We start from the raw sequence: 27,375 nt of genomic DNA on the forward strand, positions 1-27,375 counted from the left end.
ATATGTCAGTGAAATCTCAACATCTTGACCTCAGGAAGTCCACACTGTCAGTGTCGCAATAAGTAGTCCTCAAAACTCACTCTTATTTCATCCAGTGAGATTGTATTGTCTGGGATAAGCATGCTATGTTCCAAATCAAGTCCCCAACCATGTTTCTGTTCCATCAAGTATTCATGAGTGTTTGGAATGATGAATTAAACACGAAGCCGTCACAGCAAATCCATGCAACATTTAAAATGAAAGAAAATTAGTTTTAAAAAAAAAAAATTACACTGGATCCATGTGTTGGAACTAAATAATTTGATCAAATTGTCCTTTTAATCAGATTTTTATTTTCCATTTGATTTCATTTAAATAAATGCATTATTTGTGGAAAAATGCCAACAATTTACAACTGATCCACATTTGAATGAATTATGTAATGAAATATTCCATATTTCATTATTTTTGATAGTATTCTTTTATTGTCTTGTTGTCAATTACAAAATGTAAACACTTTCTCTTTTAAATAATCAACACTGGACCCACATGTGAAGAATTTCATAGGGCATTTTAATATCATTTGTCAGTGCAAATATATGTATAAATTATGGCAGCTCTGAGTTTTAAACTTGTGCTTAATTGTTTAACAAAACAACAATCATAGCATGGACAAAATATAAGTTTGTAATGTAAGAAAGTGCTATTTTGAATAAAAGCCCGTTGTTTGTATATAGTATGAATACTTATCCATAAAATCCATGAAAGAAAACTGCCACACAGAGGAGGATGATTGCGTTGATGTTGACAATGTTCCTCCATAGTGGTATTTCGGATGTGTCTGTGAGCTTCTTCTGCAGCTCGGCCTGCTCCTCTTCGGTCAGCTTTGGAGCTTTTTTCTGATCCAGGCCGCAGAAACCATCTAGCGCCTTCTTGCAGAAGCCTGGTTCTTCCTTTGGTTCTAAACAGAAAATAAAGGAGACATGCATGTGGCTTTGGTTTGTGTATATTGTTTTGAATCATTACAGAAATGCAAAAATATTTTTTTGATGCCAGACCTGTATTCTGCAATGTTACTTAAAAAGCAAATGCTATTTTCACACCATCTGCTTCTATCTCTGTCAATACAGAAATCAGCAAAAACAACAACAATGGAGGACAACTGGGTCTCTTGTTGTAATTCGACTCAAGAGGATCAAGACTACAACCAGACCTGGTAGAGACTCTGGAATGAAATACTACAAGATACAGAGCTACAGCACAGCAGCACACGTAAGCTAACATTAGCCTATGTACTAATCTCTAAAGCTAACATTAGCATGTGTACTAACTTCTAAAGCTAACATTAGCATGTGTGCTAATTTCTAGCTGTACCTCATTTACCGATATTACATTATAGACGCCTGAGTATGCGCAGTTTGGCATAGATATATAATACACACACACGCACGCACATAGAAATGCAAAAGAACCGCGCCATCGTGTGACCATTACCCTCTATTTCCATACTGTTGACATTTTCTTTCCAGTCGTCTTTCTCCATGTCAATCCTCTCTTCAGTACTGTTCCTCAGGCTCCAACATAGTCGATATAACTGAACCAAAGACAAAACAGAGCGTGACACGTAGTGCTTATTGTCGTAGTTACTTATTAGGTCAGACGTTGCGTACGTGTTTGTCGGGTATGGGTTCGGTCACGAGAGAGACGCCGATAATGATTACGCAGGAGATCGCAAAGAGGATGATGCTGAAGTAGAGGTAGTGAACACCACATATGATAGTGGGACATTTACTGGGCTCCACGCAGCTGCCCGTGCCGTAAGCAAACTCGGCAATCATCCTGGAAAGGCCCACCAGGAGGCCGATGAAGAGCCCGTAAAAGGCACCCTGTAGAACAAAACAAGTTCTGTAAAAATTCATCTTATCCACATTTGGGTCATATTTGTGAAATAAAATCTTATACTTGAAGAGCTCAATACTTTTGATTTCTGCTCCTTGTTGTAAAATGGCAAGGTTTCATAACGCGGAACAAAAAGCCGTAACAAAAGCAAAGACCTTTGCACAGTCATTCTCTACCATGATAAACAGAACAGAGTTCACCTGGCTGTTTATTAGTATTTAGTATTAACTAACCACGACATGAGTGGGAACTCACAGACTCATTGACTCGCTTGTAGAAAATAGCCAGTATAAAAACGGCAGACACGGGCGGCGCCAGATAGCTTGTGATGGCCTGGATGTAGTCAAAGAGATGACCGCTCTGGGCCGACTGGACCACGGGGATCCACGCGATGCTCACGGCAATCAGCCCCACAATAAAAACCCTGCAAGAAAAACAAGAACAGTGTGCGAAGCCAAATCACACCAATTGGCTCACGTCAAGCGTTGTTTCGACCTGCCGGCGATCATGAGCTCCCTCTCGGTGGCGTGGCTACGGATCTTGGTGTAGACGTCCATGGTGAAGAGGGTACTGGCGCTGTTGAAGATGGAGGTCAGGGAACTCATAAGAGAGGCCAGCATGACCGACAACATAAGACCACGCAGACCTGAGAAGGGAAGCGCGGGTTGAGTTAAAGGACGGAGGATTTGGGATTTCTTCTACCCACCGTCGGGCATCAGATCCAACACCAATTTGGGATAAGCAATGTTGCTGCAGCCTACTTTGGTGCCGCAGTGTTTTAGACATTCATCCGGGTCTACGCAGGCGACCTCATCTACCAAAAAAGAGGTGATATTTAACTGCTTTGGCAAGTCACCTAGAAATGTGAGCAAGCCCTAACCAGTGTAGAGGATCCTGCTGATCATTCCGGGGAAGACCATCAGGAACATGGGCAAGAGCTTCAAATAGCCACATAAGATGCAACCGGCTTTAACGTGGGATAAATTCTTAGCGGAAAGGCAACGCTGCACGATCACCTATATTTTTTTGGGGAGGGCGGAGACAGAAAAATGGAACAGCTTTCTGTGAGGTTCAACGAAGCATAGCCAAACGTTATGGTCAACAAAAACAGAGCTTCGGAAACCTTAGTCATTTGTAGAAGATAAAAGGGCGTTATCTGCATGAATTAAAGTTCATAAAAGAACATTATGTCCACCATACAACTGACCACTTTAGATAAACATCCATTAAGGTCTTTATTTTTATGACCAGAGATGTGCCGGAAGTCATTCCATTTTTACTGACCTGATCCGTGCACCAGTACCACAAGGCTTGAATCGAGAGTCCAAAAACCAGGCCGGGCCATGGCAAGTCTCCTGTGACGGGGTCCCTAAAAAGGTGGAAAGCGTCATCTCGAGGCTTGTAGCATTCCTCACTGAAGTTCCCCGTAATGGAGGGAATGGCCTTCATGTAGCGTTCCTCTATGTTTGAATAGCCGCCCACTTCATAGAAGGCTGCAAAACAGATCTTTTAGTCAAACGCATTTCAGATATTTAAAATAGCGCTAAGAAATGTTTTTATTACCAAAGCCCATAAGAACAAATGATCCGGCTATCATAATGATGGTCTGTAAGGTGTCTGTGTAGATCACTGCCGCCAAGCCACCTTAAGAAAATTACACAACAGGGTTTAAACAATGGCAAAATTTCAGCTTTGATTTAAAAAATAACTCAGTACTGCTCAATTGTGCCTACTTGAAAGTGGTGTGTAAAAAAAATGAGCCAAAATGGGATAATGAATGAAATAAAAAATGCTGGGGCACCACTAAGGGGTGGCCAGGGTTGGCTATGGCCACCCCTGGAAATTTAGTGGCCATCCTACAGCCAATGGCCAGAATATTATTATTATTATTATTATCAAACCAGTTTTGTTTACAATAAATATTGACTGACACATAATGACTTATTTGTTGGGGAACTCCAAATATAAACTGTACTCTTAACAACCAAAAAACTAATAATAAATCCAAAGTCACTCCAGAATTAATCCTTTTATAATGCCTAAAAATAAACACTCATGTGGAGTTCATTCTATATGCGTGGATTTATGTATTTACAGCTCTTTAAGTTAACATATCTCGCTTCCACAGTTCAGTTAGAGGCACTAGAAGCCGAGCGTGCACTTATCACACTTTATGAGCCACAAGCTACAATAACATGCCATTGTCAAATGGCTTTAGAGTCAGGCGTGTGACTTTGCCCCCACTAGACATTACCAAACATTTATTTCTGTATTATTTACCAATTTAATTTTTTTTTGATTGAAATAATGTGGCACAGACCTGTGACAGTATACAACGCCGTAATCAGTAGCAACATCACAACGGCCAAATAGATGTTTATGCCCAGTGCCTGGTTGATAAAAATGGCGCCGGAAAACATGTCCGCCTGAGTGGACAGGAGATCACATGTCATGACAAGTCGTAAAAGTCAATATATATTGTACACTTACTGAGATTTTGGTGAAAATGTACAGAAAGAGGGAGAGCACAGAGAGGTAGATACGAATGCGCTGCCCGCCAAACCTCTTCTTCAGGTACTCGGGCATGGTGACCACCTAAACACCCAAATGGTGTTTTATTTCATGTCATACTTTCCATTTGAATTTTTCGAAAGAGTAAGTTTACCCCAGCTTTAATGTAGATAGGCACAAAGAGCCAACCCAGCAAAACCACGATAATGAGAGCCTGAAATTAAAGCAATCGTATTCGACAACTTAAATAGCATAAAAGTCAATAATAGTGATTTAGCATTATTTAAATTATACTCACATTCCATTCAAATCCACCAATGGCTATTCCGGTGGCCGCCCCTGTCCCGGCAATTCCCACAAAGTGCCCGCTTCCGATGTTACTGGCAAAAAGAGATGCTCCGATCTTTGGAAGGCATAATTAAAATAGATTTATTCAGAAATTATTTCACATTCTTGTTGCACTTTGTATTGTGTCACAATCTTCTCACCGGCCACCAAACCATACTTCTGCCTGCCAGGAAGAAGCCACCCACAGTGGAGCGGTTGGTGCGAATCATGGCCTGTAAACAAACGGATTATATTTTATTCCCTGCAGTTATGCCATTAGAAAAATATATACGGCTTTCAGGAATTATCTTAAAATATTTAGAATGTATTTAGAAACAAAAATCTCAATTCATTTGACAAGATCTTTAATCTGGCACTTGTGCATTCTCAACAGACCACAATTGAGGAATTAAATCCAAATCAGAAGGCCTGCTATATCCTCACTTACTGCATTGTGTTATATTTATAGTTATTCTCCATTTTTATTTATTTTTTTCTGACTGGACCACCTGTGAGCAACACTCTTCACACAACCTAAAAACAAAATCCTGCTCAAAGCTAAAGAAGCCCATCTGGGAAACTAAACATGTAATTTTTGTAGAACTAATCTAGCTTTAGCTGTAACAAAAAATAAAAATGACCACAAAGACTAAGCCAAGAAGACACCAAAAGGTAACCCTTGATCTTGAACAACTCACCCATATTCCAACAGCCAAGACCACCACAAAATATATCACAATGACAGATATATCAGCAGCATTAGCAACGGCCAACGTTTCGTTTCCCGCGTTGCTCTTTGCAAGGGAGAATTCAAAATCCATCTTGAAGCTGTCCGCCACTCACGCACAAGTGTCGATGAATGAAGCACCTGTGATCTTCTAAATGAACCTTTACCTGACCAGTGCTGCAGGGGGGCGGGGTCAAGCGTGGGAATATTCGAAGGGGCTAGTAGGGGGACACGAGATTATTTCAGTTGAGAGTCGATCCACTCATCGTGTGTGGCTGTGTCCACTGAGGGCAAATGTTGTTAATCATCAACACTCAAGGAAATATATGCTCGGACTTCCTGTAAATCAAAGCACAGAACACATAAAAGCAGATAAAAGCAGCCAATATACAAATCACTAAGCAACGAAACTTAGCAACTATGTGTAAAACACTGAAAACTTGACTCAATCAGTAAAACTAAATTACAGAGTGGAGTCTCAGAGGTATTTCGTGTTATGTTAAATATTAATTATGGTCTCAGTCATGTTTATCAATCAAAACGTGACGGTCTTCAATCCTGGTCTTCGGAGTCCTGCATGGTTTCGATGTCTCTCTGACGCAATTCAAAAAAATACAGGACCCCGAGAACCAGGTTGAAAACGACTGGAATATGACATTACTCAAAAGGATTTGTAAATAACTTTTATTTTTATAGGCCAATTTGAATATTACTGATAAAGAACAAGATAGGTTGCGTGTTCAGGAAGCAGTGAGTGGTCCGGCCTTCAGTCAACTCCATAGCTTCATTAAAAATGCTACTGTAGCAGAAGTAAGGAACACGTTTTTATTTCAAAACTGACTGCAAACAAGTAAACAAAACAACAAAGACAATATGATGCAATATTGTTAAGAATGGTGTCAGCTAGGTAAACAGCATTCACGGTTCAGAACATGCGGAAGAAGCTAATATTGCCCCCTACCCTCCCTCTTCAAATTAATTTCGTGCAGAGAAAACATAATTAACTACATACATAACATAACATAACATATAACATAACATAACATAACATAACATAACATAACATAACATAACATAACATAACATAACATAACATCCTTCCTGAATTTATTTGAGCATTTTTTCACCACCATCAGGGCCAGATAAAATACGTCAATTGAGAAGGTGGACTTTAACAAGGCACAATGATGGAGCGTCCATTAATACGTACGTCATTGTAGTTGCTATTTTGATTTTGCTTGCGTGCTTTGAGCTCACTGCCTTATGAAGGTGAATGCTGCCACCTAACGGACATAACATGTTATCGCATCTATAAAGTGATGTACATGGTAGAAATAGTTTTTTGTTGTTGTTTGTTCATTTGTTTTTTTACTCATCAGGCAATCTGCATGAAGGTGGAGATATGGAAGTTTAGAGACCAAGCTGAGAACATTTCAGCTGGATGAAGCAGAGAGGTAAGATTAGAACAAACAAATTCACAAGATATTTGAGGCCTGGCTTTACAAGGCTTGTTTTTGGGGATACATCTATTATTATTATAGGGATAAATGTTGAGCATTGTCATTAAAAAAAAAGAAAAAAGGGCTTGCTGGCATCTATTTACTATTTGAAAATGCTCAAATAAATTGAGGAAGGTTGTTAATGCTATTACATCGCAATTATGTTTTTTCTGTACCAAATGAATTTGAAGGAGGGGCAATATTAGCCTCAGCCTTCTACAGAAAAATTAATCCATTAACAGATTGTCTTTATTTAACTAGTGGAATTTCCCTCTGGTTGAACATCAGCACCCCCTTGTGACCAAAACACCATCTGGGACATAAATCCTATCCCAATAGTTGTTTTTATCCTTGGTTCAATGACAGTAAAGTCGTTTGCTTTTTGTTTTGGAGCTGTGTCACACATTTTTTTTAATTTTTTTTTTTTTATGTTTGACCCTGATGCTCTCCACATGACGTTCACGAGGCTTGCTGCGCAGAACTGTCCAATCTTAAGTGGGTTTTATTTATCAACACAGCATTGTCCAAACCAGTTCGTAAAAGCATAAACCGCAGGCCTAATTCACTTTGTGGAGCATTCATTTCAAAATATGAACACAAAATGAGCCATTTATTGGAACACAGCTGGTGTGTGCAATGTTATTTGTGAACCAGGATGTTGATGATTTGCACCAAAGACCTGAATCACTGGCGGAGATAGTGGGGGCCCACGGGGCATTGACACCCCCCCCCCCCCTTTTTTGAATAACCAAAACCAGATTTTTTTGGGGGAATTTTTTTTAACATTTCCACTTGTCTCTTGTAGGGGACTTATAATAAATCTTTATCAGTGTTTTTTTAAGAATATTTTGGGGTTTATAGATATATATATTTTTTATCCTTGCCCCCACCCCAAAAGAAGAAAAATCCTAGCTCCGCCAGTGACCTGCATGGCACTGTATGTTGTCACTTCATCACAAAGAGGCCACATTTATTCAGGAGTAATTTAATTACATTCTTGACGTGGCAATTAGTTGTGCCCCGGCAGTTTCATTGTCCACAAGGGGACAAACAGTGCTCATTCCATGATTTTGGACAGTAAGTTCCCAGTTGCCATTCACTTGATGCTGCATAGTTGTGGACAAGACAAAGTCACTGTCAAAAAACACAGTTACAACACCATGAAAATTTGCATAAGTTGTTTTATTTGTAGTTATCCTTTTTCATTTCGTTTTAATTGTATTGGGTTTTTTTTCTCAAAGTGGACATCCTGTAAAGTCAAGCGTGAAGCCCTTAGCTCGGTTGTTGGCACATCATAAACCGAAAGGAAGGGTAAAGAGGAGGAGCAAAATGGAATTCCCCTTTCTCCTTCTCTTTCGCTCTCTTTCTCTCTTTGTCTCTTGCAGTCCTCCCAACTCAACCACTATTATTATTTGTTTTGACAAAGAGTGTACCGGACAGTATATTTACACATCATACCAACTGTTGGACAATTTCCACTTAGAGAATGCAAGGAAGATTGAACTTTGCGTCGTCTTTTTCACATTTTTCCATTGTCCTTTTTCCTTTTCTCATTTTCACGAATGAGACTTGACCCTATCATCATCATTTTTTTTTTTTTTTTTTTTAAACCAGCGTAGCATCCCCGATAGAACTCTTCAATAGATTCCTCTCTTGACAGCTGTACAATCTTACACAGTGTTTGACTTCAATATATATTTTTGGGAATATATTTTGCAAACCTAAGAAAACAGAAAGAAAATTCCAAAGAAAATAGAGTAGTATCCCAAAGTAACAAAATCATGCATGTTTTAAGGTAATTTTTTTTCCCCCAGAAAAACAAAACAAAAAAATAATTGTCATCAATGTTTTATTTACAAACTGATCTTGGCACTGTTTTTGTCGTCTTTGCTGGAAAGTAGAATTATCATGGTGAACACTTGACGCTAACACTCCTGGTAAGTCAGTGGCCTGCTATAAAAGGCAGGTTTGTCATACATATTTTTTTTTTCAATGCACAAAAAAGCAAAAAGAGGAACAGAACAGCCTTTATAGAGTTTGGTGGAGAAGAACAGAAATAGTGCTTAGAAAATATTTTTTTAAACTGTGGCAGTTTCTTCTTTTAGGCAAAGACCCTGTGACATCATGCCTACCCACATTTTGCTTCCCGACTCGAGACACAAGCTCCTTCACTAACTCTCATTGTTAAAAGTGACCAAAAAGAAATCCCCAAATACAACCTTGATTTTTGCCTTCAATGTGTCCTGTAAAGCAGCATTAAATGTCCTCAGGCAAACAAAATAATTGAGACAAAATGAACAAAAAAGCCACCCGGCGAGTATTTTGTCTTCTGTTTGGCAGGCAGGTGGGGAAACTGTCGTACATGTCCAGTGTTGCCACGTCTTAATCTTGTGTGAGCAAAACAGAAAAGGTGTTTATCTGTGTGGGTGTCTGCATATTCGGTGCAAAAAAAAAAATCTCATCTTTGTCCCCACTAAAACATTTCAATCCTCACCGTCCTTCCTTTCTCATTTGCATTTTTTTTCCTGTCATTCTTGCACTTCATCGGCGAGCTAAACCAACTACCCACCCGCCAACCAAACGTCGAGTCCTAGCACAACCCGATGTACTTGAGATTGTTCTGGATGATCACGTCCGTGACAGCGTCAAACACAAACTGGATGTTGCTGGTGTCGGTAGCGCAGGTGAAGTGCGAGTAAATCTCCTTGGTCTCCTTGTTGCGGTTGAGGTCCTCAAACTGCCGCTGAACGTAGACGGCGGCTTCCTCGTAGGTGTTCTGGCCCTTGTAGTCGGGGAAGCAGACTGTCAGGGGAATGCGTTTGATCTTCTCAGCCAACAGGTCCTTCTTGTTGAGGAAGAGGATGAGTGAAGTGTTGGTGAACCAGTTGTTGTTGCAGATGGAGTCGAAGAGACGCAAGCTCTCGGCCATTCGGCTCTGCAAAGGCAAAAAAGGGAATCAGACCAGCAGTTCAATCTGACCCTGATCTCTTTTATTAATTTACTGAATCTATAGTATCATTTAAAGTTACCTAGAGGGTTGAAAAGATCCTACATGAAGCATCTGATAGCCTGCAGTCATACCGTTGTTGTCAGATACGGATCTATATAGCCACTTTGCCCGCTCGAAATCACATGGTGGAAAATTATATCAATTGCCGTTGATAAGCAATAAGCACGTATGCATACGTTTGTCCTCATAAAGTTTAACGTCATGTGATGTTGGACATGAAGTCGAAAAGAAAGAAAAAAACGGAATGGCGGCTGCTGGCATGTGGCGACAGGCCAGCAGCTTGTGACTGGGACCTTGTCAGATGGAGAGGGCTGTTGTTTCAAAGTATACAGGAATAACACAATGCTCCGAGCAAATCACAAGATCTGCACATCCTGGAAATAAAAAAAAATGGTGGACTAAAGGGAAAGGAGAAAAGAACTATTAATCGGAATTTTAATCCACAGCTTTAATTGAATTTACACATTTTTCCGTTTTTAACATTTAAGATGATACTTGTTCAGTATATTTTGTTAAATGTCGTGAAATTTGAACCAAAAAAAATCGCCTTTTATTTTAACCTATATAGCACAAACTGTATCAAAAAGATCTGGTCACTTATCACTGTACAGTGTACAGTATAATATACACGAAACAGTCTAACGCCACTCGACGGCTGTCCTCCACCTTGCAGATGATCCAAACAGGAGACGACAACCTGAGCCCAGGAAGCTTCTCGTCTTTCCACCTGTCCTCTACAATTGTTAGACAGTAAGCAATTTTAACTCATACATATACATCTACCACACTCTTCATTAGACACAATCTAATAATGGAAAATTACAGAAAAACTGAATTTCTTTTCCCAAGTCTCACAAATCATCCCTGTTACATGGACTAACTGCAAACGCATTGCGAATCTTATTTTTAAATCGGGTTTATAATCCATATCCCGCCTCAAAATCACCGACCGCTAAATACAACTCGTTTGTTCTTTTCAGTATTTACCAGCACAATAACGGCTCTGTAATGTTGCGTCGTACAATGGAGACCGGCATCGCTTGCCTGAGCTTCACTGACAAAACAAGCCTACACCTCCAAAAAAAAAAAAAAAAACACCAAGAAGTACAAATCAGTTCCGCTTACCATGTTGCCGTATATATGTAATAGTAAAGCTTGGCCGAGCTTGCATTTTCACCACAGGGATCGCATGCCAGATGGCATCCATGTGAATTACCTTAGTTCATCCTAACATAACGCTCTCATTTTCACAGAAAGGAAAAAAAAAAAAGATAGTAAGACTAACGATGGAGCACATCCAGCAATTTGTGTTCTTTTGTTCTTGGCACATGGCGCTTCATTACATAATCACCAAAAGCTTTCTTTGAGAAAAGCACCCCATTTCATATCTTTTATCACATGAAAGTGATGATTTATTGTCGGCTGGTCAATAGACGACAGTTTCTAGGTAGCACATCGCTATGCTTGGTATCTCGGCCCAAGGCTGGAAAAAAATATTCTTACATTAGCAGTCTTTGGCACTAGAAGTGTTGCGTTCACACCCCTTGTCCAAGTATCGTGGAATACGCGTCTGTTACGACTCAATGTACTTTCAAAGTCGGCAAATCGCCGCCTCGACTCCCCCCCCCCCCCCCCCCCCCCCCTTCGGGTCGGTGCCATCTGTACACTGGATAGTGTCTGTGAATTGCTGCCACAGCGTTATACAACAGTCTCAAAACCTCAGCCATTGGATTTTTTGAGGGTCGAGTAGACGCTATTATGTCATAAGATCAATTTGATTGCATGATACTGTTGTAATCGGTTCCCTTAGAACTCGGTCATGTTTTAATCTATGTCTGAGTGCCCGATTTGAGACGGGAGCAGACATCCGCTTGTGTGCCTGTGATAGGGGCAGTCTGTGTCATGTATAATGTCACCGCTTTTGGGAATGTTTCATTTTGACGACATCTAGCTAACGGAGAGGATCGTTCGTACCTATTTAAGCTAGCTCGCCATTGCTACGTTGACTTGCTCGGCATCAGCAATTTCATGCATTCATTCAGCTCCCCCATCCCCCACCTGGTCTCACCTTCGCACAACACATGCAGAGTACGCAAAGTGTGTCAGATAAGTTCCAGGACTGTCTTCTAGTGTGGACCTTAACAGTTAACCAACAATGTCTACAGAGAGAAAATTCATTCCAGGAACAAAGTAAAGGCGTTGGCCAAAGGGCAAGGCATGAGGAAATGAAGGGACAATAGCGGCCTGGCTATTTTTGGCACTGATTGCTAATGAACACGTTTGGACTTCCAACAGGAATCCCTGACTTTGATTAAAATAAGAAGACATGATATAAAATCAACTATATGTCTATGTTAGATTGTATTTGAATCATATTTAACATTGTTGAAAATGCTAAATCTTCTTCAGAGCGAGCAACACCGGGGCATGTCGATGATCAGATTGTTCTCCATTGTCTCCGTGTCGTATTCTGTACAGCAATTCTCGCTGTGAAATCACGGCGCCACACCTCTCTTATCGGATGTGCTGTCGGTCCTCGCAGCGGCGCTGCACCCAAATTTTTCATTTGGAGTGTGTTTCCTGTCGCGTGGCTGTGTAGACACAAGGATGGGTTGAGGCTACGCGGTGATAGATGCAGTGTGAAAAACTCCGGGGGGATTACTTCAAAAGGGGGCAATCTTCTAGTTTGTGATTTGTGTTTCAATTATATCCTAGTCCTGGAAGTTTTCTGACACACCTTTGTACATCAACACGTATTGTCTCCTGTGATGCTGTTTGTTGGAGGACCCCCCCCCCCCCCCCCCCCCCCCCCCCCCGCCCCTCTCCCCTTTCCTTCTCATCCTCCTTTCCCTAGTCACAGCTCACTGTCAACATTGCAGGATTAGGAGCATTTGACTGGCTTGTTGCTAGGCAACGGTAACCACGGAAACCGATTCATTATGAGGACAAGGATGGGACAGGGAAAATGCAACTGGGAATGGGTTGATGGGTAAATGTACAGTAATTATGGTGTGTTTTAAGCCTTGCGTGATTTGGTGCATCAAAATTTCCTTCCAGGGGAATGTTTCTTTATTAGCAGGGTAGACGTTAAAATGGATTGGAGTCGAGCTTAATTCAGATCCGTTCGATCCATCACTTACTATATATCTTGTCATAGTAAGCCGATTGGTTTGTAGTTTGGCAATTCCAGCTCAGATTTTTATTCCTTAGAATCATCAAATGGAATGTTCGCTGAAGAAAACTATTTGGGGGCTTCCGGTTATTTTTGTCATATTGAAACCAGCGCGGAGCAAATGTTGAGGCTGAAAAGTGGACTTATCTCTACTGCTTGAATTCTTTCCATCATTGCTCATTTTCTTACACGCAGGCGGTATTTTGATAGAAGGGGTGGTTGCGCTTTTGTGGGTGTGAGCACAGCTGATGTTTTTTTTGTTTGTTTGAGACCGCCTTCTATCTTGATAGTTTGGGTCCATGACATGTGTCTGTGCACTAAAATAGAGACCCTGGTTTTATTTTGTCGATTGCTGTAAGCTAACAAGAAATCTATACTTTGTTGCTCTCTAGCTAGCAGTCTGAAAATTGTAGTTGTTTTTCATTCCAAGGACTTGTGAACTCCCAAATGAGATACAAGAGCCTTTGCAACCTGTTAAATCTCACAGGTAAAATGTTCACACGTGATTCTGTGAACTCAATTAACACCATACTGGATTTTTCTCCACAGACTATTTTTAACCTGGTCTCGTAATTGGTTCCAATCTGTTTTTGTTCAACTTTTATCTATGCATTTTTAGCTCACTCTAGGACCCACAGCCTCGTGTGTTACTTATCTTTGGGTACGGACACCTTTTAGGAAATAAAATATGCTTGTGGAATTCTAAAAATAGCTGAGCCCTTAGGTGATCCTGTCCAAAAACTGAAATAGTAGCCATTGTTGATCGCCTCCCAAAAAGGCAGTTAAACCAAACATTAACGACCTCAGCATACCAAAACATCTCAAGAAGGAAATAGATATACCATGGCAAGGGAATTGCTTAAATTCCCAAACCATGAGAAAGAGATAATGCAGTCTTCTTCAGTCAGAGACACTTAAGTGTGCCTTCCATTTCTTTCCATGTTCGTAATAGTCTTGCTGAGGAATTAGGATGGCCTTACCTTCTGAGTTCTGGATCCATGGATACTTTGACCTTCTTATAATTATGATCTATGCCTGTCTGTATGCGGAGCTTTACAATTGATTTTTCTTACCGTCTGGTTGTCCTCGTAGAGTTTGAGGTCATAGCCGCTCAGTTCAACACAGAAAATGATTGCTGTCACGCCCTCGAAACAATGGATCCACTTCTTTCTCTCGGATCGCTGTCCGCCTACATCTACCATCTTGAAGGTGAGCTCCTTGAAGGTGAACTTGTTCTCTACAATGCCAGTGGTCATGTCTCGGGATCGCAGAATGTCCTCCACCGTCGGGATGTACTCGGGCGCAGAAATGCGGTCCAGGTCGTTTAGGTAGTAAGCGGTATTGTCCTCTAAGTGGTACTCATTGGATCGCTGAAAACACTCCTGGACCCCAGAGTCCGCCCAGAGGCGTTTCATGACTCCCAGCAACTCCGGAGTGATCTCTCCCTTGCTTTCCGCCGGCCCCGTGAGGGCAAAGAGCTGCACAGCGTCGTAGGCGCGATCGGGATTGTGAAAGTCAATCTTGAGGGTGGTCAGGGCACGGATGATGCGGGTGAGCGAGTCGATGGCGTTGTACAGGATGAGGGGCTTGTACTCCTTGCAGGCCTCAAGGTTGAAGCCACCGCTGTGGATGATCTTCATCTGCTTGACGATGGTGCTCTTGCCGGAGTTGCTGGTGCCCAGCAGCAATAACTTGATCTCACGTCTCTGCCGCTGACTCTCCGATCGCAAGTGGCGGTCGATTCGCCGCGAGCGCCGAGCCGCTTCCTTCTCCTCCGAGCTCTGACGGCATCCCATGGTCCTCCACCACGTGGTGAGCGCGAAGGAACTCGTGCTGACGCTTGACGGGTGAACTAATTGCAGAGAAGAAGTGATGGGAACTTTGGAGGGGGTCGAGGATTGTCGGTAGAAGGTGCTACGTCACAGAAGAGCCTCCGCAGAAATGAGTGACTCAGAAGTGTCTCATTCTTCTTCCTCCGGGGCAGTCTGTGAGTCCCGTGTGGGCAAAACCCAGACTTGTGGGATGCCCACACAGTGCCTTGCGCTGAGGTTCGACTGCCTGCTGAAGCCGAGGGAGATGGGGATCATAGCAGGGGCTCCCCTCGAGGAGAATCGCTGGAGGAAGGCGGACTACCTTCGGCTTATGTCAGTGGAAGAAGTGTTTGGGCTTGACGGGTGCGATCGGGAAAATTCTCTCACTCCATTCCCGCATGGCTCCTGTGTTGCCTCCTCCCAGTCAGCTCACCGCAATCATCCACCCCAGAGTGAGACTTATCTTCACAGGATTGCAAATTCTTCTTAGAGTCTGGTAAAACACAACAGATAAAAGATATGAATTTTTACATTCCACGAGAGATTGGTTCATCACGGTATTAATTAGCTAACTGTGGAAGGCATTCATTACATGGGAAATGTGGAAACAAAAAATCCCTGAAAAATCGCAATACTGGAAAACCCAGAAGCTAATTATCTGGTCTGGCATCTGGGGGTTTCAAGCATATTTCCGGGAGGGACAGTGCCCCCGCAGGCCCCCCTCTAGCTCTGCCAGTGTCGCTTGGTGAAACACGTGTCCTGGCACTTTTCCGCTCCACTAATACACAGATTTGGATCATTTTGAAGATTCTCATCATGGAAGTAACGCTAAGATTATAAACGATCTTTTTTTAAATGGCTGTATGCTCTAAAACATTGACTGGTTGGTGCCACAAATACACAAGACACGATCAAGGTCAGAGATACTATGTCGAAACACGGGCTGGAAAAAGCAGCTTTGCAAAACGAGTTTCTTTTTGAGAAAACAGCATGTACACCTCTGGATATTGTCTGCTGTTTTTTGACTGCAGTCAGGTAAAAATTCTTTATTTACTGTCCTGAGGGAAAATGACAGGTGCCTCCCACACTTTAATGAAGCAATGAAGCCAGCCTGCTCCGCTTGCAGACTTTTGTGATGTTATCCAGCAGCACTGGGATTATTGGAAAGCACAAATATTTTCTATGAGATCTAGTTTCATTTTGGTTATTTGCAGTTTATATTAGTTGGGAGTTAGAGGTTTATTTCTTAAGAAATATTGGAGTGTAATATATTTTAGGATGTTAATATAATTCTGCTTTGCTGGTGCAGGGATGGCCTGTGGGCAAATCGGTATATTCTGTAATGAGACAGGCTGTTCTCTATTGGCAGAGTCATAAACGGGAAATCATGCTTTGGCCCGATTTTTTTTTTTTTTTTTTGGCAGACTTAATCTTTGCCTACCTATAAACTGCAACAGAGCATATCCACACAAGTTGAGAAGTTGGTTTTCGAGCTTCAGGCACCTGATTCTATTCACTCAATGACAGACAGGCACAGATGTTAAAGCTATGCAAAAAAAATCCTTTAAAAAAAAAAAAAAATTGCAGCAACTGCATTTCTTCAGCTTTTGAAGTTGCACCACATTAGATAATTGTAAGAGAATACATTGCCAAGAGTGCAAACAACTATAAAGGAAAAAAGAAAATGCTGACCTTCATCATATCCTCATTAAAAGTTGGCACAGTGCTGACCTTAACAACAAAATGCTAACACGCATCATTGCTGACACCATTTCACATGTCTTGCAGACTGTCACATCCACTACTATTGTCAATTATGGAATTCAGAAGTAAATTGGACAGCTTGGTGAGGAATAAATAGCAGGTGTTGGCAGGCAGGCGTCTTAATGTATCATGAGTGCTTAGGTAATATGACAAGGTGGTAATTTAGCTAACCTACTTTTTTTTTTTTTTTTTTTACATACAATTTTCCAATCTGCTGTTCAAAGCATGTGTTTATCCCTACAGCAGTGAATGGCTACTAAATGACTGGTTGGTGGATGTCAAAATATGTACACAAACATATGATGGTGAGTAAATAAACTAGGTCATCAAGAATTATATTGGTTAAAAAAAACGTACAGTATAGCAGGATGGTTTACTGAAGCGGACACATCTGGTGCAATCCTGCTAATGTGCATCGGCATTAGCGATAAGTCCCCATGTAAAATGTATTTTTTTTCTTTTTAGGAATGAATATAATTGTAGGGAGAAAAATGAACAGCACAGGTTTTATCCATCGTGTTGTGTGTTGATGAATGAGGCGTCACAGTCGCAGGCTTGCATTTGATTTGTTCCGGTTAGCATTGACTTGCGCTATAGGGCATGCAGTGTTCATGCATCCAGTGGGGGAAATATGCTAGCGCGGCAATCATTTCAGTACAAAGTCAAAGGTCGAACACAATTTGATTTATTTGTATTTTCAAATCATTTGCCTCGAGGAAATGTTAGAATGTTTCCGCGCTCAAGCTGCAACTAGCATAAAAGTGTTTCAGCTATTGTTAGCCAAACAAACGCTTTTGGACATCAGGGCATCTTTTAGAATAACTTTATGAAAAAAAAATATTTCACAGGTGCTGAACTGATAATGTATGCTGACACTTTGTGACAGATACACGCACAACACATAAAACCTTTGAAATATGTTAAGTAAAAAAAAAAAAGGTGAAATAATCCTTTAATGCTTTTGACTGGAATTTAACACAATACCCTGACGTCTTGTTTGACGCCACCGTGATAGTTTGAAATACGGCTGCAAAAAGGTCACAAAGAAAAATCCTTTCATTCATTTTTACTGAGTTGTCAATTGTATTACCAGCGGGGTGTTCAACTTTAATGTTCCGCTGTTCAAGTAAACAAATGGGATGACTGGCATTTAACGTTTGGGTATTTAGACCAGTTGGGCACAGAGGAAGTGTGTGACTTTTAGATGACTGTACTTCCTTTGTCTCTGGGTTTGGACGGCCCGCTCTAACTTTGCTTGGCACCATCCGCTGACATCTTCACAATGGCAGGGTTATCCCTATCGTACTTGTGGAGATATTTGACAAGAAGGCTTTGCAGTGGCGAGCACAGAGCAGGCTCACATAGAAAAGCGCTCACATGTCATTTAATCATAATCATTTGAATAGCCGCGAGCTAGCTTCTCGCTACTCGCTATACTCCACCTGACAGCATCTTTTAGAAAGGGGTTAGTGAGAGAACTTTGTGTCCAATAGTGGAAAATTATGACTTAATCTTATATCAACTAAAATGTTGCACTTTTGTGATAGATAACAATAACAATCACTGGCGGAGTTAGAAGGCCCCTCTCATGGCCCCCCTCCCAGGAAGAAAACCCTAGCTCCGCCAGTGAAAATACAACAGCATGTAATTATTCAGTTGATAAAGAATTCCTGAAGCCATGTGAGAGAAATCTGGCCTCTTAAGTGAGACGAGCCACTGCTGGAGGGACATTATTAATGTATACGTGATGAACGAGCAACGCATTAGCGCAGCACGATCAATTCGCTCGCTCCGCTCGACTACGCTTGTCTTCCACGTTGCACAGCCGCCACAAGGTGACTCGTAAGCCTGTTTAGTATAAACACAGCCGACCGGCTTTTCCTGAAGGGATAATGGTAAATTCAAATGAGGATATCGAACGCATGGCGGAGCAGATAAGCTCATGTTTGTGTGAAATATTTCGTATGTTAGTGTTACAGTTACGCAGAAGTCAAGGTGACTTTCAGGGTTTTGTGAAACTTCAAAGTGATTTTTAACATCTGCGGCTCGCACTGTTGACAGTTTAAACAAGCCGGGCGCTGCAGCTGAACAACAGTCAACAAGAAATGCGCAGCTTCATTTCATCGTGTTTCATTCCAATAAATCACAATTTGATTTCTTTCCGAGCGCTGCGTATTGAACGTTGCTGTTCGTTATGCTCGGCCGGCGAGTAGCGAAGCGGCCCCTCTAATTAGGAGCCGACAAACACCAGAGAGATTGGCGTACTTTTGCAATCGAACAGAGGGAATCCATTAATTTTTCATTTTGGAAATAAACATCAAGCTTTGCTGACATGCTACACTGATATTAAATGATATAGGCAAAAAGCTTTGCAATTTAGCGGCGTGCTAACTTATAATTATCTGTCTCTGTATAGAGTTATTGCTCTATAAGTGCACGCTGGAATCTGGGACAAAAAAAGCAAACAGTCAATTTTATGGTTCCACCCGCCGGATGATTGATCGGTGTCATCCCCGATTGGAACACAGACATTGTTTGATTGAAACACAAGCGGGATGCCTTATTTTGCAGCTAATGAGCATAATGTATGCTTTACCGTGCGGAGCTCAGAGGAACACAACATGTACAAGCACTCCCAAGCTAGAAAGCCTGCTTGGCAGTGATGACTCAGAGCTGCGTGTTGGGCCCACTTAACATCAAAATTAGAATAGATATAGGTCAGACGATTTTTCTGCACCATCCGACACTTTGTGCAAGTTTACGTTTTGATTCTTTTGCAGCTATTAAGACGTACTTAATTGGGCTCCAAAGTACCCCCACAAGTCCCATTCTACTACTAAAGCATCATGTTGGGAGTTTTATGAGAATGAGATCAAATTTCAAAACTTTGGATAATGCAGAGTTGTCAGACACCTTACAATTCAGAGTGAACAAAGGTTGGATTTTGGTGTTTATTCAATTTAACTTGGCCAACAAAAGCATGAATTTGTTTTATAGTAGCATGTGAGTAACCTCTAATGGAAGATGAAACTTTAATTAAAAAAAAAACAATCTGCTGTGAAAATACAAAAGCGTGAGGGTTTGTTCTGGTGGATTATTTTGTTAATTTATTCTGAAAGCTTCTTTAATCAACATAGATTCATTCGTGCCTGATAATCGCAGCAAATCTAAGTGCTTTGCTTAATGTTAGTCTCGGCTGGATTTAGCTTTCTGGACAAAATGCAATGCAGCGTAAATAAAGGCCGAATGTTTAATTGTTATTTGGGGAAAATAGCTTTGAATAGTGAGATTCTTTGAAATAATTTTCCATAGCTGACAAAAAATCATCATTAAGACCACCCAAAAGTGGAATTTAGCCTCAAAGCCTGATTCCAAGTATTATAATTTTTTTTTTTAATTATGTACTTGTAAAATTTGCAAACACTTGGAGCCTTGTTTTTGTAAGCAGGCGCCTGTGCAGCCAGCGTAAGAAATTGGCATAAACCAATTTAGTTTTGAGCGTTTGTGAAGTTGGGGCACTCAGTATTTTATTGCACAGCCCCCAGTGCAATTTTTGTTTGATTTTTTTTTTTTTTTTTTGTTTTTTTTTTGGTCAAGTAAGGGTTGGGATAGGATTAGCAGGTGTACATGTACCTAATATTGTGTCGGTTATGCAACGTTAAAAGCAGACTGAAGAAATGGATGCCTGTGTGCACACGTGGGGATGCAACTCATTCATTATGGAAAACAATGACGGGCACTGTTCTTTTCCCAAAACAGTGGGCCGTTTTAAAAGCAGGGACGGGATGCTGGTGGCGGGAGGGCGAGCTTTCTTGTTTGCAATAATGCCTTGTTTAACGTTGTTGACGCTGCGTTCCCCTTTCATCAATCTAGCAAGTCACACTGAGTCACGAGGCCAGCTAGGGTTGAGAATGGCGTGTTTGTGCACAGGCTGCAAGAAAAAAGGATGGCACAAGGTGGACTCATGTAGACACCACATATTTACTGCTTGAGTCTCATTCATGGTGGAAGCTCTGGAATAGTCATGGCCATTAAAGTTAGTACTGAGTGTTTTATTGTTTTGCTGTTGTACTACAGTGGTGAGTTACTGATGGTGGTTTGTTGGCTTGACTTTTTGTACAGGCAACATGGGGTCAGTTTGCACTCAATGGCAGTGTGAATATTTTAATAATTTTGTATATTTTTATACATATTGTTATATATAGTTTTATATTTTTTATATTTATATTTCGATATTTTATATTTTAACATTTTATATTTTTATATTTATTTATATTTTTATATTTCCTTGAAATTACAATAGGCTAACGGCAATTTTCTACAAAATTTTCTAATTTTTAGTTCCCAATTGGAAAAGGGTCTCAATAAGGCACCATTGTTGCAAGTACTGATACTGAGGCTGGTATCGGCACCGATACTGATACATGATACTCGCCCATCTCTTACTAAAATGGCAGTTTGACCCTGGAGCAGATTGTCTTTGACCTTTACGACCCCTCTGTGTAGAATTCATAAAGTTCTATGTGTAAGTGAACACAATACACATACTACCTATAATTGCTTTCAGTGCACAGCTACATCTCTCGCCTGCGGGTCGCATCATCAACCCACTACCACCATTACCCCTCCTCCCCTCCCTCTCCACTGCCTCCTTGTTGTCATATGACTACTGTTATGTGTGTGCATTGGGAACACAAAGTTGGTCTGTTTGCCCCCTCCCCCTTTTACTCTGCCCTCTCACATTTGAGTGCAGCAAGTGAAGGCCCGTTCACTTGTTGGCCTTCAGAAGGGAAACAGACGGGCTCCTGTATGTGGTGCCGGGCATAGATGAGCCAGAGAGATGGAGGTCAAAGGAGAAAGAAAGAAGCGGGTCGAGCAAATGTTGTTTTTTACAACACCAAAGAAGAATGCAGAGCTGCTTCAAGCCCCGGCCTTAAAAATGGGTTTGATTCAACACAGACTCATAAGATATTTATTAGTCCTCCTTATGTCATTGCCTGCGCAAGAGAATTGGCTCCCAAAGAACATGTTGCCAGGTAATAATAACCTGGCCAGGATAAAATAAATAAATAAATAAACACCAGTGCCGAAGCAGCTGAATGTCAGCATTGTCTCGTTCGAAGACAATAGTTCAGTGTCATTGTTGGTATTATCGAGTCCAAACGAGTTCCATGCAAAGCACATTTTGTAATTAGTTTAATTAATAAATCTTACATTGTCCGACGTAAGAGTTCAAGAGGTCCTCAGTTACGAGGACATAACTTAAAACGTAACGTAAATTTGTAGCCGAAATACGCCGTTGCTAACGTATGCTAACGTTATTTGCTGATATAACTTGATTCTTATGCTGCTCCACAAACCGGTTCATTCTGCACTATTTGTCAAAATGTCGTAAAGTGAGCAACCGCTGTAGCACGAATCAGAGTGGCGCTAATATCCACAGTTTACGTTAAATAGCGGACAAATTAGCCGTACGACACTTCAACTGTAGTGGGGCTTATCACCAATTTTGAATGATAACATTTTTAGCACTTGGCTTGGTAATGTAAAAGTGCCACAGGGGTGTCCCCAGTGTGTGGGCAACTGGGCGTGTCCCTTTACACTTTTGTTTGTGCCTTTTAAATCAAATCTGCCTGTGCTGTCCCCAGTCATTATGTCACCCACTGGACTCGAAAGAAGCAAGTAACAAAAGAGTCGGAAGGAGGTCATTTTTTGTCACAGTCGCGCTGGTTTTTATATGCGTACAGCTCATTTGACGGACAGCGTACTGTGGCAAACATTTGCCATCGGCACAGTTGAGATGGAGGACTCATTTTTAATAGCATTTCCACTTACTGAAACGGTTCAATCCAAATTCTTGTTTTGGTCAATATTTTGACATGTTCAATCATTTGTTAAAACAATTGTTCAGTTGTGTTTGGAATAATAGGAACGGGAGTCGTTTGGCTTTTAGCTATTTTGACATTGGGAGCATTGGTTAATGCAATCTAAATTTAAACATGAGAATTGTAATGATTTGATTGTGCTTAGCAGGAAATGAAAGGAAAAGCAATTTTTGTTAAGTTAGTTAGGTGAAACCGACAAATCTAAGAAACGCGGAGGAATGGCTAACCGTAATTCAATCGTAATTGGCTGAAATACCAGTTCGCAGGAGCTCGACGTCGATTGACTCTATGCAACACAAATACCAAGCAGTTAGAAGGGATCCTCTATTTACGTTGGTCCCAACTGGGAAAAGTTGATAAACTTGTTTGTGGAGTACATCGTCACACTGAACAAAAAAAAAAAGAAAAGAGCCATATTTGGCTTTTTTTTATCATTGATAGTTTTATCATTTAAGTGTTTTAGTACTAACATTTTCTGTGATATTTATTGAACATCTTAATATTTATTTATTTATTTAAGTTTTTTTTTTTTTAATATTTTTTAATTCCAAATGAAAATATTTTTCCCAATATTTTGATTTGGAATTAATTCCCAATGCATTTGCATGGAAAAAAAAAAAAACCTCAAGCTCTTGAGGATTTTTTAGCTTTACTCATTTTACACACTTTGGACCTCAGACATCCAGCTTCTCCCGCTCCATCAAACATTACAAGCCAAAAAGTAAACAGTTTAGCAAATAAAAGCCACTCAAATGTTACTGCAGCTTGCAGGGCTGATTAAAGCTTTTGTCACAGCGAGCTTGACCTTGCTTGGCCTCCCGTCGGGTTTCCGAGCAGTGACCAGACTGTGAGCAAACAGGTGGAAATATCGAAAGATGCACACGCGACTATTTCCCACGGTGTTTCCTGCTCTCGGTAATTGGTGTGACACAAAGTCCTAAAGCTTCAAATAACACACATAGCTTGCTACATGGCTAATGTTCTCCGGACATATTGAACCAATCAAATGGAAGTGAAGGGTGGGAAGGGGGTAGATGCATCTCAAGCGAATGATGAGTTACACATTTTGGATAACAAACCTGACTGGAAAGCTCCAAAATGGGGCTTGTAAAAAAAACCTTGAACAGGGACTTGATTAAGAACAGCGAGCTATAAAAGCCCATGTGTCAGACAGAGACTGATCAATATTCCTATCCTTTCTCGACGAGCCCAAACCACGCGAGCGTAAGCTAATCTTCCTGATCCATTTTGACAAGCACAGTAGACTTGAGCCATTTTATTTTTTTAACCCTAATTCCGAGACATCTGGTGACGCTCTTCGTGCGTTGTCATGATAAGAAGCCAGCATTTCCTTAAGTACTATTTTTTTTTCTTTTTAACATGCAAGTCGATCCAAATGGCCTTTTTCCCTTCTTTCCTTCTTTCTCTCTGCAGCATCACAACCTCCGCCCCTCTGCCCCATCTGCCTCCTTACTGTTAACCCCCCCAAGCCTCCCCCCCACCTCTCAGCTGCAATGGTTCCCTCCCTGTCTCTCAGGCATGGAGCACAAGTATACCGTACAAAACCGATTATTATCATCAAATTTACTACATATGAAAGGCTGCTGAAACTCCCACCCCCCCTCCCCTCCTTGCCGTCACAATCCCTAAATCAACTCAACGATGATCAATGATGATTTAACGCAGGCGTAAAGCGGCGGTCGGCGCCAGTCCCACGCCGCTCCTACAAATCTGTCCCGGCAATACTAAAAAGGAATTTAGTCCCTTTCCAGCTCGCGTCTTTGGAAGCCAACACCTGATCATGTGGTTCTTCTATTCCTCTCCTATTTCCAAACCCCAGTGGCCTACACACACACACACCCTTGTCCTACATAAGCCAACTTTAAGATTTCTGCACGCAGTTGTGACAAAAGCATCCTTAAGGATGGAGGATGCTCTTTGGTGATGATGCAAATAACAAGATGATAGCACTGTCCACTGGCACACAGCTAGCAGGGTGGAGGAGGGGGCCGGACAATCTGGTTGCCTTGGTGTCATCTCTGAACATCACCTTGCCCGTTTTGCGAAAACACACCCAACGCGCACACAGGTGCCCCGCAATCGGCCTACCTAACCGCGTTCCCAAAAAGGAAACGAAATCAAAACAGCAGTCTGAGTAGTAGTTAGCCTTACCGTGTTCACGAGCCAGCATCCGTTTACAAAGGATACTGCAGATGAGCCCCCTGAACGCCTCTGAGCAATCCACCCTTTTACTCGCACGTCTTCATTTTGGTGTCTTCCTCATGTTCCCGATGACTTACACACACGTACACACACATACATTGCCCGTCTCTATCTTTAATGTGGCTTTTACACGTCAGTATCCTCCTCTCGTTTGCTCCAAGGCAGTTGAGACACTGCAGCGATGGGGGTGGAGGGCGTGTATATGTGTGTGCGTGCGTGTGTGTGTGTGCGTGTGTGTGTGTCAGAGACAGGGAGAGGGAGTACAGGACAGAAATGGAGGGAGGAGTCAGCAGCAAGGATAGAGAGCGAGCAAGGGAGAGAAGGGGGGAAATGGTCAGGATTAAATCATGAGACTAAAAGAGAATGAAAAAGGGAGAGAAAATGGAGCTGGATTTATTTTAATGCTACGGTGATGAAATTTAGGAAGGAGAGTTGGTTTGGATGGAGGTGGCGGTGTGTGTGTTTAAGTTTAAGGCTGCCATTGCTTGTAATTTCATTAATGATGGAAAAAACATACTAGCAAGAGAGAGGGAGGGGAGGGGAGTGATGACGACAGCAGAATGGGAGGAGGTTTGGACGATGGTGTAATGTGCTGTTTCCGTGCCAACTGTCTCTGTGACAGGGAGGCCGCTTCGTTTATTGCAATTGGTCAGGAACAGGAATTGACACAAGCGCAGGCAAATAAGATAATCTTCCAAAGGGTGTGAATGGCCTTTTATTTTTTCTCGTTTAACCTCTCCGAAGCAAAATGCTCCGATATCGTCGTAAACGTGTGTTGTCAATTTTCAATTGTGAAATCAGAATTTTAATAAGGGATGATGGTATGTTATAATAACGCTGAAGAATTTGCAAATTATTTGGATGTGGCCTTTCAAATCGTTTTATTGCTAATTCGAGGCAGCTGCTCATCTTTCATATTTCCAAATGTTGTTTTATTTAGTGAGCGTAAAAAAATAGAACTTCCCCTACTTAATTGCTCTTTTCCTGTTCACATTACATTCCCTTTTTCTTCTCCCATTTAAACCTTAGCGCCGCTCGCCTGTTGGATTTCAAGATTTTTGTCTTCATGAAATCTCTCGACGATAATATTTAAGGCCTCCTAAACGGGATTTTGATCGGCCATCCACCCCATTCCAGATTAAGTACAATCTAGCATTTGTTGTACAGTAGAATTACCTTGTATTGGGTTCTTCTTCAGAAAATACAAGGGACTCTTTTGTACATCCTTACACTGACATGTGCCCTTAGTCTTGCATTCTTTTCCCAAGATGTTCTCTGCCAGTGCCTCATGACCCCTCTTTGTCTCCGCCAACGTTTTCACTCTCCATCACCATCATCATCTTGTTTTTTTTTTTTTTTTTGTGTCTCTCTCCCGGATTGTCTGTGTGCCTCTCCCAGCTTCCTGTCTCCCTAATCCTTAATCCTGTGGAAATCGGTCAGGCAGAAAGCGCCAGCTTTGATCAGGCCCTCATATCAGGCGTGCTAACAGTGTCTGCTCACTCGGATCCCACGGAACCCTGGAGCCGATTGGTGGGGGGTGAGGGAGAGTCTTTAAAGAGGTGTGGACCCCCCTGGTACTCCATAGGTGTTAGGGTTACGCCACAGCTGACGAAGAGAAAATCGAAGTCTCTTTCGAGTGATCCATCAGGCCTCTTCTTCACGATATAACAATTCATATAGTATGTGAGAATTTGCTGACCTTGTTTACTAAAATAGCAGCGTTAACTATTACAAAAATGTGCATGGCTGTGTTCACACCCACAACGGCGCAAACACCCTTCTGTAACTATAAAAAAACTGCACGTAGGGCTCTAGGAGTTCATTTTTTTTCCCAGAACTATTGAATCCTAAACACAGATAATTAAGGTCACAAAAACCTAAAGCGTTTGTGTTTATGGCAAAGCAATCGAGTGTGTCAGACCCTTATTTTAGTTGATAGGAAAGCAGGGTATGCGTGTTCAGACTAGTTTTCACTTGAGATAAGATCTTTTGTGACCAGGATGCAACAGCAACGGGTTTCTAATTTAATCAGCAGCTAATTCACAGAAGACATGAGTACTCAACGCTTTGCTCTGCTCACAGCCACATGATCTGAAGGTTTGGAGCTCAGTCAAAGCTGCAACAATACTGACACTGTAGTCTGCCTGCCCCTTTAAACAGTTAATAAGTATAATCAGGTGCTTTAAATTAGCCTGAGAAATGAAGAATTTTGTAAGGTTATGTATCAAAACAGGGCGCACAGCCTCGGTTATGGAATATCAGACCCATTCTTCTCCATTGAAAATGAGCGGCCGACTCCTCAGTGATAATATCTCTGACCTCAATTTGGAAAAATGTCAAAGTGAGGTTTGTGTGTTGGTTGTAATAACCGGAACGGCATCACATGCACCAATGAGGCCATACAGTTCTACGAAGATGTGCAACCAACTCCTCGAGCTGTGCATGACTTGGGAAGCATGCATTGGTCACATGTTAAGCTATGCCATCCCATTTTATTCGAAGAGCCGTCAAATAATGCTTGAGGCTTTCTGTTCAGGAAGTGCAGTCTCCCTCTGCTGCACAAGACTT

The 27,375-nt window shown here is 41.5% G+C and overlaps 3 protein-coding genes across 6 annotated transcripts in view; 1 reads left to right on the plus strand and 2 right to left on the minus strand.

The window, feature by feature from the left end:
• sppl3 (signal peptide peptidase 3) overlaps window positions 1-27,375 on the plus strand; it is a 50,795-nt gene that overhangs the window by 7,842 nt on the left and 15,578 nt on the right. For all 3 annotated transcript variants that reach the window (XM_088392889.1, XM_088392892.1, XM_088392891.1), the window contains 3 exons: window positions 1,110-1,195; window positions 6,823-6,897; window positions 10,626-10,702. In XM_088392889.1, coding sequence (XP_088249015.1) covers window positions 10,626-10,702 — 77 coding nt within the window. In that variant the 5' untranslated portion in view covers window positions 1,110-1,195; window positions 6,823-6,897. The remainder of the gene's footprint in view (window positions 1-1,109; window positions 1,196-6,822; window positions 6,898-10,625; window positions 10,703-27,375) is intronic.
• Window positions 532-5,778, minus strand: slc5a1 (solute carrier family 5 member 1). Of its 2 annotated transcripts, none has more exons than XM_088392887.1 (15): window positions 5,415-5,778; window positions 4,878-4,949; window positions 4,688-4,792; window positions 4,544-4,603; window positions 4,369-4,473; window positions 4,199-4,304; window positions 3,442-3,522; window positions 3,163-3,371; window positions 2,759-2,894; window positions 2,585-2,692; window positions 2,374-2,524; window positions 2,134-2,302; window positions 1,650-1,865; window positions 1,474-1,573; window positions 532-940 (listed from the first exon to the last, which is right to left on the minus strand). In XM_088392887.1, the coding sequence occupies exons 1-15, from the start codon at window positions 5,535-5,537 to the stop codon at window positions 726-728; spliced, it is 1,956 nt and encodes a 651-aa protein (XP_088249013.1). In that variant the 5' UTR covers window positions 5,538-5,778; the 3' UTR covers window positions 532-725. The 2 variants fall into 2 exon arrangements, with proteins under 2 accessions (XP_088249013.1, XP_088249014.1); XM_088392888.1 differs by having other exon boundaries at window positions 5,611-5,776.
• On the minus strand, window positions 8,106-25,045 carry gnaz (guanine nucleotide binding protein (G protein), alpha z polypeptide). The gene is made up of 3 exons (XM_088392895.1): window positions 24,757-25,045; window positions 14,198-15,428; window positions 8,106-9,877 (listed from the first exon to the last, which is right to left on the minus strand). Exons 2-3 carry the CDS (start codon window positions 14,918-14,920, stop codon window positions 9,533-9,535), a joined length of 1,068 nt encoding a protein of 355 aa, XP_088249021.1. The 5' UTR covers window positions 14,921-15,428; window positions 24,757-25,045; the 3' UTR covers window positions 8,106-9,532.

This window comes from Syngnathus floridae, chromosome 12, assembly GCF_059516105.1.
Source record: "Syngnathus floridae isolate MCC-2025c chromosome 12, RoL_Sflo_1.0, whole genome shotgun sequence".
In the NCBI taxonomy this organism is placed as follows: Eukaryota; Metazoa; Chordata; class Actinopteri; order Syngnathiformes; family Syngnathidae; genus Syngnathus; species Syngnathus floridae.

What these genes read in the sequence shown, in the direction of transcription:
- gnaz (XM_088392895.1), bottom strand. Translation starts at nt 14,920, where the DNA reads ATGGGATGCCGTCAGAGCTCGGAGGAGAAGGAAGCGGCTCGGCGCTCG. An exon ending in TCTACGAGGACAACCAGACG is followed by an intron (nt 9,878 to 14,197) that starts GTAAGAAAAATC and finishes TTGCCTTTGCAG; the next exon opens with AGCCGAATGGCCGAGAGCTT.
- slc5a1 (XM_088392887.1), bottom strand. Translation starts at nt 5,537, where the DNA reads ATGGATTTTGAATTCTCCCTTGCAAAGAGCAACGCGGGAAACGAAACG. An exon ending in TTGGTGGATTTGAATGGAAT is followed by an intron (nt 4,604 to 4,687) that starts GTGAGTATAATT and finishes CTTTAATTTCAG; the next exon opens with GCTCTCATTATCGTGGTTTT. An exon ending in GGTACTGGTGCACGGATCAG is followed by an intron (nt 2,895 to 3,162) that starts GTCAGTAAAAAT and finishes AAAAAAATATAG; the next exon opens with GTGATCGTGCAGCGTTGCCT.